The 20,567-nt window shown below is 37.6% G+C and overlaps 1 protein-coding gene across 6 annotated transcripts in view; it reads right to left on the bottom strand.

The window, feature by feature from the left end:
* LOC127499482 (microtubule cross-linking factor 1) overlaps nucleotides 1-20,567 on the bottom strand; it is a 71,374-nt gene that overhangs the window by 32,452 nt on the left and 18,355 nt on the right. For all 6 annotated transcript variants that reach the window (XR_007926134.1, XR_007926135.1, XR_007926131.1 and 3 more), the window contains exons 4-5: nucleotides 3,443-3,502; nucleotides 1,860-3,269 (exon numbers count right to left, since the gene is read on the bottom strand). Coding sequence is in view for 2 of the 6 variants with exons in the window: in XM_051869837.1 (XP_051725797.1) it covers nucleotides 1,860-3,269; nucleotides 3,443-3,502 (1,470 nt within the window). In the remaining 4 variants the exon portion in view is untranslated. The remainder of the gene's footprint in view (nucleotides 1-1,859; nucleotides 3,270-3,442; nucleotides 3,503-20,567) is intronic.

Below are 20,567 nucleotides of genomic sequence, written 5' to 3' on the forward strand. Positions count from 1 at the left end.
TTACATAAGTCTGCTCACAAAACTCCCATTAATGTTTCACATAGATCTATTTCACACATAACTTATAACAAATGATCAGAAGTATCACTGATATCAGGCAACTGGATAACCAGCTTTGCTAGTCAAATACTCTGCCTAGAGCTCCACATATCAAGTCTCGCCATTTCCCCTTTCATCTCTGAACTGGGTGTTTTTGTCTCTGAGTTTTGTCATAGGTAAGAGAACAGAGACAACTTATTTAGGGTTTTGCATGGATGCCTGCAGTCATAGCTTGATGAAATCACACTTTAGCAAATAGTACAAGTGCTACCAGTGAAGGAAATGTTTACTTCTACCATCTACATTCAAGTGATGCATCCAGAGCAAAGCTTGACTTATAGAGTTATAAAGGAATAGTTCACCTAAGAATTAAAATTCTGTCATCATTTACGCACCCTCATGTCATTCCAAAATTGTAGAATTTTCTTTCTTCTGAACAATACATAGACGATATTTTAGTCAATGTGACTTGCAAAACTTTCAAGCTCCAAGAAAGACATAAAGGTAGTTGGAAATGAATCCATATGACTCAACTACTATCACTTTACATGATAAACAATTAAAAATGCCTTTGTTGACTTTAAAGGGGACCTATAATGCCCCTTTTACAAGATGTAATATAAGTCTCTGGTGTCCCCAGAATGTGTCTCTGAGAGGTTTCAGCTCAAAATACACCAACAGATCATTTATTATAGCTTGTGAAATTTTGCCTCTATTTGGGTGTGAGCAAAAACATGCCATTTTTGTGTGTCCCTTTAAATGCAAATAAGCTGCTGATCCCGGCCCCCTTCTTAGAAGAGGGTGGAGCTTTAAGAGCTTGCGCTTCGGTTGCTCAACAAAAACAAAGCTGGAGAATCTCACGCAGCAAAAATGACGATTGTCAGTAACGATGTTCAGCCTTACATTGTTCAAACCGGAGTCGTTTGTGAATCAGTCCGGCGTGAAATGACGGCACGGCAACAACACTCTACTACAACAACTCTTCCTCTTTTCTGAAGCAGCCCAACATGGCCTCACCCCCATTGTTGCGTGTTCTCGGGGGCAGGGTTTATGTAAATTTTAGGATTAGTGATGTCACTAACCCGGGAAGAAGCTCGTTGTAGTCCCTACCAGCCGTTTGTTGTAGTCCTTAAACAGCAAATTCTTTAAAAGAAAATATCTCCCTTTGCATTGAACTTTGAGCGTTGTAACTTTGCAGATGTTGTTTATGCTCAAACAGCAACATTACACACTAACTAAAGTTAAAAAAGTGAAATCATAATTTAAAACATTGGTTAACTTATGCATGCACAGACTAGATCAAATACAGTGACACAAACCTCTGTTCATCTTCAGAAGAGTTAGAATATACCAGTCGCGATATGTGGATTAATTTGATGCGACCATTATGTCTTTTTTGGAGCTTGAAAGTTTTAGTTCCTATTGACTTTTTATAAAATGGATAGCTGAAACATTCTTAAAATATCATCTTTTGTGTTTTGCAGAACAAAAAAATTATGTGGAGTAAATGATGACAGAAGGTTCAGTGTTAGTTTGGACTATACCGTAACATTTCTTTTTGCCCTACATATATAATCGAGTTGACGAGTCATGCCAGCCAAAATTAGTCGAATAGCTTCCTTTGTGGTGCACTCAGGACTTTCAGGACTGACGGTATATGGCACATGAAGATGCAGAATCAATATAAAGGTGTATGCATTCTCAAAAAGGGACTTTCAAATGAGGAAGCAGCAAAGGAAAAGGGAAGTTGCCATGTCATGTGATCGCATGTGACGGCAAACACTGAATAAAGATGAAGGGTCGAGTTACACATATCTTACCTGGAAGTCCGTCACCAGATCCCTTCCCAGTGTGCCGATTGGCGAGTCCCTTGACATGGAGGTAACGGAGGAAAGGAAGCTGCTAGATTCAGTGAGGTTGGGCATGGGGGAAAGGTCATCGACACGGTCCCGTAGACCCTCCCCTAGGTGGTCCACTTTGTCCATGAATTGCTGGAGTTCCATACGGAAAGCCCTCATGCGGGTGTTGATGGAATCCAGCACCTGAGAATCGGGTTTAGATTCAGCAGAGTCTCCATCGCCCCTGAACTCTGAACCCTCCGCAAGAAGGTCCCCTCCCAGGACTACCAGACGACCTTCGCGGATCAGACTGTCCGTATCCGTGATGAGACGCTCCACCGTTTTTCCAAGCCGCTCAGCTTCACGTCTGACGTTGTTGAGTGTCTCTCTGTCTTCCCGTCTCCGCTGAGCCAACTCGGCCACTCCCAGCTCACCGGTATCTGAGGGTTTCTCGCCACTGGCGAATCCAGAGGTGCCCGTCTTCTCAAACAAGTCCTCAGAGTCGCTCTCACCTCCAACAGGACCCTCACGTTTGGGGTGGAGCAGCAGAAGCCTGGCAGTCTCTTCCTCATCTGGTTCCCTTCGCCCGGCATCACTATCCACGTCGCTATCCCGTGGGCTACTGGTGCGCATTCCCAAGTGTGCTGCCAGGTCGCAGCGCTGCATATTCGAGATTAGCACCCGGTTCTCGTACTGCAGCTTCATCACCTTCCCACTTAGCTCATTGACCTGGAGTCTTGCGGCTTTCAGCTCCTCCTGGAGTGTGGCGCCACTCCCAGCTCCAGAAAAACCTCCGTTACCAGGTTTGAGTGCACCACCACTTCCACCCTCAGCTCCCTCTGACTCCCGGTCGGCTTGGCTGGGCCCAAATTTGAAGCGGTTGAGCTCGGACGTCAATTGTTTGTTGTGGTCCTCAATCTCAGAAATGGAGCGACGCAGCAGCTCTGCCTCCTCTTCAACAAATTGCAAGTGCCGTCGCAATTCGCTTGCAGATTCCAGGGCATCGCCACCATACGGTGAGGTAGGGACACTTGAGAAGGGTTCGCGCCCAAAGCAGTCCCTCTCATATTGGCAGCGTAGGTCTTCGTTTTCCGCCCTAAGGCCACGGTTCTCCACCTCCAGCTCTACAATCTTCCTCCCCAGGATGTTGGCTTCCTCTTCCACCAGTTTGAGCCGTAACCGCAACTCGGCTTCCCGGGTGGTGTGGGGTCCTCCACCGGTCACCTCCGCCAGGGGCAAAGGGCTGTCCACATCGCCATATACTGATTTATACTTCTGCAATTCCTGTTCCACTTCATCCTTCTCACGGCCAAGTTTTGCCATCTTTTTGCGCATAAGGGCCGATTCCTCCTTGGCAAACTGTAGCTGACAGCGCAGATCTGCACTGTCCTCCTGGAAAGTAAGAAATATGTGAATTAATTTTTTTTTTTTATATATATATCTATTTAACAATAAAAATGTTTCAGAGTTTAAAGGGCTGTTTTTTTTGTTTGTTTTAAGTGTAGATTTGCGTTGTATTGAGTTTGAGTATAAGTGAATTGATCTCTGTGTTTGTTTGTACACACCTGAGTTAAAGACTTCTTATCTTTGAAAGTTTCTCTACTGCCTCTCCTCCGCAGAGCAGTCTGAAAGACAACAAGAGCAAATTTAGACAATATAAAGTGACAAAATTTACAAAATGTGCATCTTCATTTCAGTTACCAGTAGGGTTGGGTATCGTTTGAGTTTTATCGATTCCGATTCTGCTTATCGATTCCGATTCATATCGATTTCAATTAGATTCCAGTAAGGTAAAAACTTTTAGTCAAACATTTATATCAAACATATTTATTATGTTTCTTTTGGCAAAACATGTTGTTGCAGCTGATTTCCATGAACAAAAATCAGCAGCCTAAAGAACTGCATAGTTTTGTTTTTATAAATAAAATATAGATTAATAATAGATTATTAAAGTTACAAAAGTTATTCAGTGGAGATCAGTGAGTGATTTTCTTTTTTCTTTTGTTCTATGATTAGCGGTAATGACGGCAGCAGGTTTATTAGGCTGCTGTCACTTTAAGATGTCATGCAGGATCCAATATACTATTACACATGCGTTTTCTTTCTCAATTGTTTACATTCACTTCAGACAAATCTGACTGTGTTTATAAGGATATTTTGACAATTTTGTGAGTGCCAAATTGAGTTTTCTTTTGCGTCTTCTTGCACTTGAAAATGGTTTGAAATCACTTTAAAATGCCTGCACACACAGGAATTGATAAGCGGAATCTAAATTTTAATTTTATTACAAATATCAGATTCCTGAAATTAAGTATCCGAGTCCAGAATTGGAATCGATTTTCAATCCCCAACCCGAGTTACCAGGACTGGTAACCTTCATAAAAAACCGGGACACACAGAAGCTTGGCATCCAATTTTTATCACACCATCAATTTTGAATATCATATCAAGCTCAAACCCATTATGATGTGAATTACAGGTGCTGGTCCTTACGGCAGACTTTTGAATGAAACTCTGCATTGCATTCAAAGTCAAAATCTTTCTTTATATATCAGAAAATTATGTAAGAAATACAACACTTAAAAAAACAACAACAAAAATCAAAAAACAAAGCTGGCAACATTTCCGTTAGCTTTGCAGGTGATCAATTGTCAACAAAGACAAATCTAGAAACTAAAATGCAGAAATTAAACAATGCGCACTTGTTTCTCTGGCGCAAAAGGTTTATATATTTTCAGGTTGTGACATGTGTATGGTGAAATCAAGCCAAATGGACAAGAATGAACCACATCAGTGTTGTCATAAGAGGCGCACACATTAGCATGAACGGCCTTGATAATTTCTCCTTCAGATCAACTACTGTCATGGCAGAGCAATAGTTTGAAGAGAGTCATCTAAGCAAGTTAGTCAAATTTGTAGCTAGCTAACGGAAAAAGAACACATCCAATTACGTTGCTATAATCATGGGCTGACCGCTCTAAATCAAAAGTTAAAGTAGGTAAACTTTGCCCTGCTTACTGCTGGTCTATCTTGAGTCATACTCTGAACTTAAATAGCTGCTGCTGATGGCTGCGTTAGCTTGAATCATTTATGGCCAGACAGATGGAAAGTGTGAGATGGGCACAGGAGATGAGGGAGTTTGAAACTTTTTCATCAACACACAGCAACAGAGTGCGAGAGAACCTAGATACAACTCCAAAACATAGGAGTGGATGAGATGATGAGGTAATTTTTATGTGGGCTGGGCTGAGTCTGCAATATGGTTACAATTTATGGTTCACAATTTCCCCATTCACATTCAGACATCCTCCAATGAAGTCAGTCATCACAAACATCCACAACCAAAGGATGTCAAGTCAAGCATCACTATTACTATTGCTCATAAAGAGGGTTGGTGATTTGAACAAACTCCTCAGACTAACTATTGACATTTAGTGTGTAACTCATCCTGCACAATTCATGCAGCAGACATGAATGATTCCTCAAATCATGTGTCTTGTTGAGGAGAGCTGTGCTGTTATTTACATTTGCATTTTACATTAATTAATTTGGTAGATGCTTTTATCCAAAGTGGATTTTATTGCTTTTATTGTTTTATACATTTGAATGCAATGACCTTGAACCCCTCTAGAATACTCTAGCAAATGCCCAACATGCTAAAAACCACTTAGTGACCACATTGCAGTGCCTTGGAAACCACACAGAACACACTAGGCATTGTGGCAATGACTTTTGTAATCTCCAGAGAGACTGCAATGTGTTTAGCATAAGCAATGCGCACACACAGATCATGTTACGCAAATGTTTTAATGCATTAGTGTGCAAAATACTCTCGGTCTAATTCTCTTCAGCCCTCGCTAGCATGCAAACAGAAATACACAAACACGAGGCAACTATTCACAATTCAAACGTGGAACAAAAACATGATATTTTGATGTCTGAAAAAGGCTCTGTCTCTCTTTCAATGAAAATCTTTGGGATTTTTCCACTGTTTTATAATTTATTTGAGGAATCATTCATGTCTGGAGAACAAAAGGTGCAGAACAACTTACACACTGAACACTGTTACTGACAATCCTCATTTTGGCTGCGTGAGATTTTCCAGCTTTGTTGTTGTTGAGCAACCGAAGCGTGAGCTGTTAAAGCTCCGCCCTCTTCTGGAAAGGGGGCCGGGAGCAGCAGCTCATTTGCATTTAAAGGGACACACACAAAAACAGCGTGTTTTTGCTCACACCCAAATAGGAACAAATTTGACAAGCTATAATAAATGATCTGTGGGGTATTTTGAGCTGAAACTTCACAGACACATTCTGGGGACACTAGAGACTTATATTACATCCTTGAAAAGGGGTATTATAGGTCCTCTTTAATACATAGTGTTAGAAGTTTGATCAGATCACAAACACTAAGCACAAGCAAAAGTCATAGTGATGCTTACCTTAGCAAACAGCTCTAATTAAACATATAACACAAAGGTCTCTTTTATAACAGATAAGCCAACATTTCTTCACTCATCCTCAGTTCTTTGTTTTTCTTATATTTGTACGATTATCTAATTGGAAAGGCATTACAACACGCCTGTACTCTGCAGCCTGTGTGCATGTGTTTTGTAAAGACTTATGTAATGTAACGGGTGTAGCTTAGTGACAATGCCTGATTAAAAAAAAAAGCTGGCAAAAACCTAAAGTGAACGCTTGCTGCTGAAGTACAGCATACGCTCTGAGATGCAATACGGTGCTAACTGACAAATAATATCTCAATTGTTTCTCCTTTAGTAATAAAATTTTATGGAGAACAAATGAAGATTTTTACTGAAGTCTCCTGCATTTGTAATTAAGTCAATATGGACATTTCTCATCACATTTCCCCAAGATCAAATTATCTGAGCTGCTATTCACATTACGTTTATAGCAAATGATTAATGTGTGCTTATTATTATTCCTCCTGAGAAATTTAAGAAACAAAGATTGATAATTAAGTGTATAATAAGTGTCCTCCTTATATAATACTGTTCAAAAGTTTGATTTTTTTAAAGAAATCAAAACTTTTATTCAACAAGGATGCATTAAATTGATCAAAAAAATCCTGAAAAAAAACTATCATGATTTTCACATAAATATGAAGCAGCACAACTGTTTTTTCAACATGTTTCTTGAGCAGCAAATCATCATATTAGAATGATTTCTGAAAGATCATGTGACACTGAAGACTGGAGTAATGATGCATTATTACTGTTTGTATTTTTGATCCAAAAAATGCCGCCTCGGTGAGCATAAGAGACTTAAAAATATTCTAAAAATCAAACCGACTCCAAACTATTGAACAGTAGAGTATGTAAAGAGCAACCTCTGAGCAATACAAATATTATTTTCCTGTGAAAAGAAAAAATGTTCACTAGTACAAGGACAGAATATCAGGAAGAGGCAAGTTACATGGCAGATAGTGCTCACAACAGTGGTGCGTTCAGGCTTAGATAATCACAGTCTATCTACAGTCCACTAATCCTGCTGTCTGGCCTTGTCCCAAATCAGATCACCACCCATCCTCCAATTCCACCCCATCCGGCCTACATCCACAGACAGAGAGCTACTGACGCCTCCTGCCTCAGTTTCCTGAAACAGTCACTACAACAGCTTATACATATGAATGATTTCGTATTCTACCCAAATAGACATGACTTAAAGGATTAGTTCACTTTGAAATGAAAATTAGCCCAAGCTTTACTCACCCTCAAGCCATCCTAGGTGTATATGACTTTCTTGTTTCTGACGAAGACAATCGGAGAAATATTAATAAATATCCTGAAGCATCCGGGCTTTATAATGGCAGTGAACAGGATCAACGAGTATCAGCTGAACAAAGTGCTTCCATCTACATCCATCCATCATAAACGTGTACTCCACACGGCTCCGGGGGGTTAATAAAGGCCTTCTGAAGCGAAGCGATGCGTTTGTGTAAAAAAATATCCATATTTAAAAAAAGTTATGAAGTCAAATATCAAGCTTCCGCCAGACCACCTTCCATATTCAACATATGCAGAAAGTGTAAACCTCTTGCAGTTCACAAAGCTGACACTACGTCATGCGCCTTACCTATTCAACTTACGGAAAAAGTGTAATTGACGCGACGCCAGTTTACACTTTCTTCGTAACTTGTATATGGAAGGCGGTCTGGCGGAAGCTCGATATTTGACTTCATAACTTGTTAAATATGGATATTTATTTTACACAAACGCATCATTTCGCTTCAGAAGGCCTTTATTAACACTCCGGAGCCGTGTGGAGCACATATTTATGATGGATGGATGGATGTGGATGGAAGCACTTCGTTCAGCTCATACTCATTGAACCCTAATCACTGCCATTATAAAGCTCGGATGCATCAGGATATTTATTAATATTTCTGCAATTATGTTCATCAGAAAGAAGAAAGTCATATACACCTAGGATGGCTTGAGGGTGAGTAAAGCTTGGGATCATTTTCATTTCAAAGTGAACTAATCCTTTAAAGGTAGTGTACCAGTGGAAAATCTTATTTTTAAGGTATTTAGAGTATAAATCAGCAGATCTGCATTTTTTTTTTGCAAGATTTTGAATAAAAGATAGAACAGCACTAACCACTGCACTGGAGTAAAATAGTTTTTTTGCTGAATATTCAATGCACTTTTCGTTGATGGTAACACTTTAGTATAGGGAACACATATAAACTATTAACTACAACTTTTCCCTCAATAAACTCCTAATTTACTGCTTATTAATAGTTAGTAAGTTAGTTAAGTTTAGGTATTGGGTAGGATTAAGAATGTAGAATAAGGTCATGGAGAATAAGGCATTAATATGTGCTTAATAAGTACTAATAAATAGCCAATATTCTACTAATATGCATGCTAATAAGCAATTAGTTAAAAGACCCTAAAATAAAGTGTTACCTTTTTCTCACAACTGCGACTTTTCATGTCACAATTCTGGTATTTTTTCTCAGAATTGCGTGATATAAACCCACGATTGTGAGAAATAAAGTCTGAATTGCGAGATATAAACTAGCAATTCTGACTGTTTTTCTTGCAATTGCAATTTAAATCTCGCAATTCTGACATCTTTTCTCAGAATTGTGAGATATAAACTCGTAATTGCGAGTTATAAAGTGTAATTCTGAAGAAAATAATACTGACTTTTTTCTCAGAATTGAGTTTATAGCTTATAACTCACAATTCCTAGTTTATATCTCGAAATTCTGACTTTATAACATGCAACTGCAACTTTATATCACGTAATACTGACTTTATAACGCGCAATTGCAAGTTTATATCTCACAATTCTGACTATAACTCACAATTGCGAGTTTATATTTTGCAATTCTGACTTTATAACTCGCAATTGTGACTTTATATCACACAATTCTGAGAAAAAAAGTCAGAATTGCAAGATATAAGCTTGCAATTGTGAGAAAAAAATAGTCAGAATTGTGAGATAAATCGCAATTACCTTTTTTGATTTTTATTCAGTGGTGGAAACAAGCTTCCATAGTTGATGGATGATTCGTCATCAATTCTAGTTGTCTTTTTGTTTCACTTTTGGTCTGAATAGGCATTTTTAATAGTATCAATTTAATTAAATGCATTTGTATAGCACTTTTCACAAGCAATACTGTTCCAAAGTAGCTTTACAAAGAATATTTGAACCTATAGTCACACCCACACAAATGCTCAAAAGTGTTTTTCCTTCCATTTAAAATGTTTGATCATTCCTATGATGGTGAACAGAGACTAGAATGTGTTTTTGAAGGACTTTAGTTGTGTTAAAACATTTCAGAAGGATGAAATGACACACAACAGAAACACAGTAACACACTCACTCTATTCATCATGAGCACAAAGCTTCAATCATCTGTCTCTAGATAGAGGTTATTCTCTCTCCCTAAAAACGGCCCGTAATCCCAGATCAGAACGTGTCAATTGGTTTAGAAAGGCTGAAGTTGCATCTACAGGTCCAGGATCAGTGTTCTGAAAACTCGGGATGAGGTTCGTCTCCATCTGCCGCCTCCACCAGGAGGTCTTTGTGAAGGAAGCAGAACACATTCAGCCATTCTATATTCAACACTAGAAAAACACTTCAATACACCGGTTATTGAATATGCACAAAAGAAGAATTTGCCACTCAAAGCAGCAGGATGAATTTTCTTTCTTTTTTTTTTTTAATATGCTGTGCATTTCCCCATTAATATATATACACTCACTGGCTACTTTATTAGATACACCTTGCCAGTATATAGCATATATGCACAACTCTCTCTATATACAGCCTGCAGAAATACAGGATGGACTGAACTGAGTCTAATCAAGGTTGACTGATATCTAATATCTAGTGCTGATCAGAGTGACTGACTCTGCAGTCCGGCGCTGTGACTGAGCGGAGATACAACTGAGGTCGACCCAAAGTCACAAACACATACATCCCTGGAGAAACACGGGACATCTGCTGCCTGACAAATGACACAACACAACCGTACACAAGCCCTTACCATCTTTGGATTTGTTCTGAATCTGATACCTGTGCTTTACTGCACTCCACTAACAAAAAATACTGTGAGGCAGGGCCGTAACCACCATAGGCATTGAGGGGGACAAGTCCGCCCCAATAATTGGAAATAGCCAAATTGTCCCCCCCAATATTTGATATTTCTTAATGCTGCTGTCCATTACACACTGCTCTGTTTGTTGTTAGGATGGCAGGCAGTTTAAAAGTGTACATTTTTAGGCTGGTCTGCCTCAGCGCTCTAACAGCGCTCGTCAAGGTCAAAATGATGGCCAATCAGATCAAAGAAGGCGGGGCTTACTATTCACTGAAGATGAGTGTGAATTCCAACGCATCACTTTTAGTGTTTACAGTGAAAGTGTGTGTGTGTGGTAAGATATAAGTAGCTAAACTTTTAATATTTTATGGATACATTTAACAACCCACAGTAACATACTGTGATGTAAACTACTCAACTTTTTTAATCTAATTTTGCCATTTTGTATGAAATATGCAATTATTTAAATGATGTCATTCATAACTGAAGGTGACGAGACAAAAAAAAAAATTTGTTTTTTAATTTTTTGACATATTAGACATGCAAACAAGAGTGAATGTGTGCATATTTTTAAATAAAATATTATTTGCAAAGAGTTTAAATTGATTACTTCACAACTATATGGGCTATAATTAGACCTAGAACTTCTTTTACCATTCTTATTTCTTACTTATTCCAATAAATCAATTTTAATCCTTTAATTATTTAATTTTCTTTAAATAGAAAAAACTTTGGTCCCCCCCCCAAGTCCAAGACATGGTTACGGCCTTGCTGTGAGGATCGGATTAAAATACCATGGATGGCAACAGAGTAGAGGAAAATGTTGATTATAAACATACAAATTTCTCTGAAAAGAATCACTAAAAGTTCTAATTAAAATGCAATATTTTAGTCAATATTTGTGTTGGCTGTTAGGATGCTCCATTAGCAATAGGTTTTGGATCAGAGCTTTGGTGTGTGTGTGTGAGACTCACTGGTTAATAAGCACGTCTCTGTAGCCTAAAACCTCTCTTTACTAACTGTCCTTGCGGTTAGTTGAACATTAGCAACTACAGAGATGTTTCCTGGTTCCTATTTCATGATAAAGCTGTTAGTTCTATGTCAATGAACATTAATGAATGCTTGGGTCTCTAATGGAGGGTAAATATTTATCATCCTGCCTCACATTTCATGTAACCTTGGGATCTAAAGATGGCAAGCATGTGCAAACACATTTTTTAATAATGCTACAAGGTCACTCTCAGTGCTGTTCGATGTCTCACTCTCTGTTAAAGGCTTGTGAAGGACTAGAAAAGCAAAAATACGATGGAACGTCTCTCAAGGGCTTTGTCGCAAAGACAGATGGAGACGTTTGTTTACAGCTACTGTCTGCGTTCCCATGACAGCGGCCTGATTAACCACTGTCTCCTGGACACATCAGAAGTGAACAACAGGACAACGACATTTACAACAACACAGAGTGTCTAGTCAACATGAAACGGCATTCGCAATCTGTAATCTGACATATTTCAGAGTGAAACTGGGAGTTCAATAATGGAAAAAAAAGCATGCTTCCAGGTGAAACATTTTTCCTTACAGACTTTGTTATCAAAATTAACACTAGTTTATGTACATGCTCTCTGAACTTTATTTGCAATATTCTGACTGAGACAACAGCTCTGTTCTTAAAGGATTAGTTCACTTCAGAATTAAAATTTCTTGATAATTCACTCACGCCCATGTCATCCAAGATGTTTCTTTCTTCAGTCGAAAAGAAATTAAGGTTTTTGAGAAAAACATTCCAGGATTTTTCTCCATATAGTGGACTTCACTGGGGTTCAACGGGTTGAAGGTCCAAATGTCAGTTTCAGTGCAGCTTCAAAGAGCTCTACATGATCCCAGATGAGGAATAAGAGTCTTATCTAGAGAAACGATCAGTCATTTTCTAAAAAAAAAAAAAAAAATTTATATACTTTTTAACCATGAATACCCGTCTTGCACTGCTCTGCAATGCGCTACGCATTATGTAATCACGTTGGAAATGTCACAAGTGAAGTAGGCGGAAGTACAGATCCAGCGTCTACAAAGCGAACGTGCAAAGACTAAGTCAAACAGCCTTTACAAAAAAAAGGTAAAACAAAGATGTTGGACGATTTTGAAGTTGGAGGAAAAAATGAGACTTTTTCGCCCTAGCGCGGTACTTCCACCTACGTCACGCGTGACCTTTCCAACGTGAATACGTAATGCGTGGCGCATCGCAGAGCAGTGCAAGACGAGCATTTGTGGTTAAAAAGTATAGATTTTTTTTTTTTTTTTTTTTTTTTTTTTTTAGAAAATGACCAATGTTTTCGCTAGATAAGACTCTTATTCCTCGTCTGGGATCATGTAGAGCCCTTTGAAGCTGCACTGAAACTGACATTTGGACCTTAAACCCGTTGAACCCCAGTGAAGTCCACTATATGGAGAAAAATCCTGGAATGTTTTCCTCAAAAACCTTAATTTCTTTTCGACTGAAGAAAGAAACATCTTGGATGACATAGGGGTGAGTAAATTATCAGGAAATTTTAATTCTGAAGTGAACTAATCCTTTAAAACTCAACCCCACAAACAAACACAGTCTCAGATCAGAGTGTGTGTTTCTGTCTTATAAACACCTTCATCCATCAAAACAGCACTGGGCCAGTGAGGTGTTGTGAAAGTGTGTGTACTTACACTGACACTGCAGTGATTCTCCCACAAAACACTAATGAAACAGTCACGCTCTGTTATTCACGCTCGCTCTGATTGAACTCGATGAGTCAGAACAGCATGATGGAAAAGACAGAAACAAGAGCGATACTGACATCAGAGGAAGATCGGCAAAAACAGATTGCCAAATTTTCTCTAAAATCTTTCAATTTATGCTACATGTCGTGCTCACGATATAACAGCACAAACAGAGGCAAGTTCATTTTTGGCAGTTACATTTCTTTCTATGGGAGTTTTGCTGTGAGCATTTACTCAAGTCACATGTAGCCTCTAGCTGTGGTAGTATAATGGATGTGTTTAGTGATATGGTTGATGTGTGGGAACAGTTAAACTTGACTAATGTGAAGCCAGAGGGTTAAGATATGCTAAACCCTTTCATTTGACTGTTAGCATATTCAAAGCTAAAGAGCAAAGTGATTTACACTGTGAGAAACACTCAAAGGCAATGCAATGTAAAAAAACATGACTGCATCACAGTTTGCATTCTCTTTATCATAAAGCAGATCAGTGTGTCCTAATTCATAATTCATGAATGCTAAAGCATGCATGGATGGTGTTTCTGGTGGATTTTTAAAGCTAGATGCTAATGCTAACATGCAAACAAAATATCATCCATGTTTTGTGACTGCATGTTAGCATTAGCATCTAGCTGTACTGTTCTGACTACTCAAGATTCACTCAGGGTTCAGAAAGTGATCAATAACAATTAAAAAAACAGCTTCAGTGTAAAACAAGATTTGTTTGGAACTGCATATTGTAGGATGCTTAGAAATGCAGTATGCACTTTTTCTGTATGCATGACCTAAAATACAACCAGTTCACATTGTGTGAGATATTGTATCCCACAATGCAATGCATTTAACGTGACCTTCTATAGTGCGATGAATGAACTAAAGGTGATATCAACTACAATCTTCATCTCATTCTTAACTTTTAGCAGCCCAATCACATAATGACATTTTACACAAAATTAAATTAATCATATTCATGTTCAAAATGATATACGCCATTATAAATATATATATAAAAAATCTAACAATATTATTTATACATATGGTCACTGTATCTCCATATTTTGTCATTTTAATTTTTTTCATAAATCATTAATATATTGGTCACCCTTTACATCTGTCTCTGGGTTTTGCAAATATTTAAACAATGAAAAGTGTTACAAAGAACTTGTGACTAAACCCTGTAACTCCATTGGATCCTTAGACTGTCAGTCAAACCTCATAACATCACCCGCCTCTATCGTGAATGAAGTGCCGCACACACTCCGTCTCTGCTTGTTTGCAATGCAATGGTAAATAAAGTACTGGTTAACTACAGGGTTTTCTTTACTCAAGAAACGCTGTATATGAGTCATTGACGAATAAGGTTTTTAAAAGTGTAAAATATAATATAATGTAGATATAATTAATTTTGTAAAGTTGTATTAAGTGTTAACAATGAGATTATGTGGTTTTTATAATCAATTAACACTGCTTTTGTCATTTTTTACAAGATGGACAAAATTTGATACCAAAAAAGTCATTCGATTTAACCAAAATTTCGGTTCTACCGAATGACACTTTTGGTTATACCGAATAACGATATTTTCAAAAAATGCTAACAGGCTGATATCTAGCTAGCTAGCTAGTTAGCTTGCTAGCTCGCAAGCAAAAGGACAATCAAACATTTTATATTTAGTACAAGTTTTTAAAATATTAAATCATTTTCCATGTTTTCTAGCGGTTGTACCGAATGACCTGATGTTTCAGGACATGCGTATGAGCAAGTGAAAACATGATTTTTTCATATAGTTAAGAGAGAGTTAGTTACTTTGCTTCATGACCGTGTGGTCCTTTGCAGGTGTCTGAATGATGTCACATCCTGTCACATGATATTGACAACATGACTTGAACCAAAATGGTCCCTTTATATTGGTTACTCCGAATGACATCAATGAAATTCATTTTTCCGGATATTCTTTCTCATAACAAAGCAACGACTTCTACACAATTTTAATACCATTTTGCACTATGTTGATATATGAAGTTATAAAATCATGCCAGAATAAAAAAATATATGCATTTATTACATTTTAAGATATTTTAATCACAAATGAAATGGCTGTATTGGCCTTTGGACGGTTAAACCGAATGACCTTTTCAAAATCTTTAAAATACCTTTATATAGCAAAATATAATTAAAACCTTTTGGATTTAATAAAAGAGATCTAGCTGTACTACCTTACATACCTTTGTATGTCATATCTTGGTGTTTTATTATTATTAAGGCCTTTGGACAAAAAAAAAAAAAAAAAGACCCGTCACGTCATTGACCGATATATACAGGCTAAAGTTTTATGTATTTAAGGAGAGGAAGAGAGTGTCTTAGTCTAGCATTTGTCATTGAGTCATAGCCAATACCGTCTTAAATAGCCACTTTGTCTTTAATAACATGAGATTTTGGCCAAAAGACAGAAAATCTGAGCACCCACATAGCTACAGTAAACTTTATAACCTGTAGATTTTGGCCAAATGACAGGAAAAAAAGACTGAGAGCCCACATACAGTAGCTACAGTAAACTTTATAAACTGTAAGTTGATGAAAACGTAATATGATGCACTTACTGCCTCAGATGCAGCCGTTCAAATGATGGACAAAACACATGTTCCCGACATTTGCTCCAACTCCATTTGAGCTTGATTTTTGGTAAAATGGTAATAATGTAATGACATATGCAAATGCCTCGACCATATATAAAGCCACAATATCAACGTTGTCAACACAGTGTTTAATTATTTAAAAAATACAGTGTTTTTTTTCCATTTCCTGAAAAGTAGCATTTTTGAAGATACAAGTTTTCGACAATGATGGTATGCATGTTTAATTTAAATGTAAATTTTTAGATATAATGAAAAATATAATTTTTTTTTTAATTTTTATAAATGTATAGAAATATATTCTATATCTATACATTTTCAAAAACTGTAGTGCGCAGTATCTAGTATACACTCAACAGTATGCAAGTATTCCATTCCAACCACAGCTTATGAATTCTCAGTAACTGGTCTGATTCCATTAGCGTTATGTGTATGATGATAAGACGTGTCCACTGTTGTCAGGAGACCAGGAGAATCCTCTAAGCCACTAATCTCCGTCTGGGATTCTGTCGGGAAAAGTCAAAGGACTCTGTGTGTATTACCATCCCCACACGGGGCGTGCACACACTCCCAGAGGGTTTCTAGACACATACGCAGGCCTTCTCCATCACTACAGTGAGCAGGAAACACAATGGGAGCTCTCTCATTTGGCTAAAGGGATGCAGTGGTCTCCGGAGAGTTGGGAATTTGATTGTGTGTTTGTGTGTGTGTGTGAGTGGGGATTTGTATGCGTCCAGCTGGTTAATGAGAGGCCTGTCTTTGCACTCAAAGACAATTCCTCTCGTCTCGCTAGGTCAGTGGGTTCCCTATTGTGAGCCGTTAATAGGGGGGCGGAGCATGCAGTCAAAGCTGTCTGTGTGGCTGCTGACACTGGGCAGCTGGTGAGATTACCTCTGTGCCTCCTCAGCTAATGCCTTAACAAAGGCCCGCTTCTGGAAATCTGTTTAGCTGTTTGAATTTAAAAAAAATTTCACACAGATGAATTTAATACAGTTATTTAATAAAGTATGCATGCTTGTCGTTTCAAGGCTACCATCTTTAAAAAAAAAAAAAAAAAAAAAAGGCTGCTTATATTTTCTACAGTAAACACGAACTGTTTATACATGCAAACATGATGCTAGCAACTAACCAGAGCATATACAGTAATATATATAAATTTTATAACATATAAAACTGATATGCAAATTTAATTGCTATATATTAATATATACACATATATAATTTCAATTTTGAGAAATGTAAACATTCTATCTTTAAGAGTGTAGTCTTGAAATGACGAGTATGCATACTTTATTAAATAAGCTTGCTTGCTCAGATCGCCAAGTGTGAGCAATAGGACACTACTTAACACAACCTGCATTCCCTTAACCCCAATGTACTTAATAACACTGTCAAGACGAAGGACCTGTTCAGGATGACTAAACCTTAGTGGTCCAGGTGGACACCATCCTGTTCATTACGCCTACTCATCTATTAGGCCAGATGGCAGCCCTCTAACCAGCCCACAGAGTGACAATGCAAAGCTTAACTGGACATCTCAAGGGAAAAAGATCTGTTGTTGTTTTACCTTCATCTTATTTTTGTGGCAGGGAGCAGGTGCCTGTAATCAGCTGAGAGCAAAGACTGATTCAATACCAGAGAGTTCTGGCTCGAAAATCTGACAGGATGAGCTACATTCAAAGCCGCTGTAAAATAGATGATATGTGCTAATATAACAGTGTTATAAAATTAAGCTGATAAACTATAATATGCATCAGAAGATTTTTTTGTCATCAGACAGTCTTGTGTTTGTGGGTGTGTGTGTGTGTGTGTGTGTGTGTGTGTGTGTGTGTGTGTGTGTGTATCATGCACACATATACAAGATTGTGTTGATTAAAGGATTAGTTCACTTCAGAATTCAAATTTCCTGATAATTTCCTCACCCCCATGTCATCCAAGATGTTGATGTCTTTCTTTCTTCATTCGAAAAGAAATGAAGGTTTTTGAGGAAAACATTCCAGGATTTTTCTCCATATAGTGGACTTCACTGGGGTTCAACGGGTTGAAGGTTCAAATGTCAGTTTCAGTGCAGCTTCAAAGAGCTCTACACGATCCCAGACGAGGAATAAGAGTCTTATCTAGCGAAACAATTGGTCATTTTCTAAAAAACATAAAAATTATATACTTTTTAACCACAAATGCTCATCTTGCACTGCTCTGCGATGCGCCACGCATTACGTAATCACGTTGGAAAGGTCACGCATGACGTAGGCGGAAGTACCACGGTAGGGTGAAAAACTCCATCTTATTTCTCCTCCAACTTCAAAATCGTCCGACATCTTTGTTTTACCTTTTTTTGTAAAGGCCATTTGACTTAGTCTTTGCACGTTCGCTTTGTAAACACTGGATCGGTGCTTCCGCCTAAGTCACGAGTGACCTTTCCAACATGATTACGTAATGCGTGGAGCATCGCAAAGCAGTGCAAGACGAGCATTTGTGGTTAAAAAGTATTTCATTTTTATTTTATTTTTTTTTCAGAAAATGACTGATCATTTTGCTAGATAAGACCCTTATTCCTCGTCTGGGATCATGTAGAGCTCTTTGAAGCTGCACTGAAACTGACATTTGGACCTTCAACCCGTTGAACCCCAGTGAAGTCCACTATATGGAGAAAAATCCTGGAATGTTTTCCTTAAAAAACTTAATTTCTTTTCGACTGAAAAAAGACAGACATAAACATCTTGGATGACATGGGGGTGAGGAAATTATCAGGAAATTTGAATTCTGAACTAATCCTTTAACAGACCTAAGTGCATTTTCAACATGTTTTATGCCAAGTATAGCGTGTCTACTGCATAAATAAACTCAGCATTAAAAATGCTACTTCTAGTGCTTTTAAGCAAACTGATCTCTTAAATGAGAACACATGGTTTCAGATACACACAGACTATCTGGACCTGTAGAACATCAGTCTGTGTGTCACTGTGTGACCAGGCTAAAACCAACTGCTAAAATCTCAAACAATTGTGTGCTTCTCGCTCTCATTCTCACAGTGATGTTCTTTTTCCCAAGCTGCCCTCAGACTGAGTCAGACTGTTTCTCTCAGTGCCAGATACTATGAAGTAGTTTTGTCCACTCAGGGGAGGAAGGGCAGGGCTTTGTAATAATGTTTACAGCATTACGTCGTCTCAGCACTGCTTTTCCCACTGACTTTAATCTCACTAGTTTCAAACTGCTTCACTCACAGCTGAAAAGAGAGAACACAATAAACGAAGAAAAGGATGCAAGAAAAAAAGAAATGAAGAAAGGCTACATTTCAAATGGCTTACTACTAAACTAATTGTACAATTTGTGTGCAGTGTGCAAAAAGTACGATGAAATTGTGATAGCTTGTAAATCAATGAAATGCATATAAATATAAAACTCTGTATTTCTCAATAATATGTCTTAGAATATATTTTAATACTTAGCTTTATGATCAAAGCTCTGTAGTTTTAAAACATATAATGCAATGCAATACAATGATGATTGAGAGATGAACAAATAAACCTCCCTCAAAAACCCGATGATCATATTTGATACTCATTTTAACATGATTTTTCTAAGAAATGATGAATGGATAATCAAGTAAACCTAAGTTGCTTCAGTCCAGTAAGTGTTCATCTTGAAATATAATATAAAAGGTATTTTTATGATTACTTTATAAAAACACAGCAAAAAGACACGTGAACCACAAGCTGAAGGTGGATGTTTTTACATTAATACTAAAATGCCTTTTATTTGCTATAAAAGTGTAAACTATCAATCAGACGACAGAAGGAATTGTGTACAACATGTTTTTCAGCAAAGTTTTGATCATTTAGAGGCCTTAGAATATCACGTATTAAATATGATACAATTTAAAAAGGCAAAAAACAAGTGATTTATAATGCTGTAAAAGGACATGCTAATGTCAAATCTGCAACATAATGAAAACATGTTTTTTTTTTTTTAAGAATTTAGATTTAAATAAAATGCAATCCTTTCAACACAATGAAAAAAGCAAAGTCACTAGTTGAATTAAACATGCAAAATACTGGTCATGTGTCAACAATGTAGCATATACTATTTCACAAGCTTTTTAAAAAATAGTAGGCAGTATACAGTATATAGTGTGTAGTATGCAGTACTCTAGAATTGCATTCCAAACACAGTCAGAGAAAGAGATGAAGAGTGCTGAGAGTCAGTCTCACACACCGTATCTCTCGCCAAAGAACCGTCACACACTCTCAATATAACCTCTGTGCCGGAAAACGAGTGCACACTTCGCTTTATTTTTAGAAAGTGCTAAAGCTAGGTGCTAACATCAGAACAGAACCTGCAACGTTTCTTTGAATTACAGACAGAATTTAATTAACGGCCCACAGCAATGCTTTGATACGTAGCACAGTGCTTTGAAGATTAGCTGCGTTGTGTATTTTTGTTTTTTACCCTCTTCACACTCAGTGCCAAAGCCATTTTGCCAAACTGGGACACTCGTTCATTGATCGTGAATGAAATTATTGTGAACTTTCAATACAATCTGACTTTGAGAATTTAAAATTAACTCTGGACCTTTGTTCCAATTAGGGGTGCATGCTTTCTTTACAGACCATTAAAGGCACAATATGTAAGATTTTTAGATTAAAATATCCAAAAACCACTAGAACAATGTTATATATATTGTTGACTTGTGTACTTACATACCAAAATGTTTCCAAGAATGTTTAAATCCAGACAAATAAGC

Source organism: Ctenopharyngodon idella, chromosome 2 (assembly GCF_019924925.1).
Source record: "Ctenopharyngodon idella isolate HZGC_01 chromosome 2, HZGC01, whole genome shotgun sequence".
NCBI lineage: Eukaryota > Metazoa > Chordata > Actinopteri > Cypriniformes > Xenocyprididae > Ctenopharyngodon > Ctenopharyngodon idella.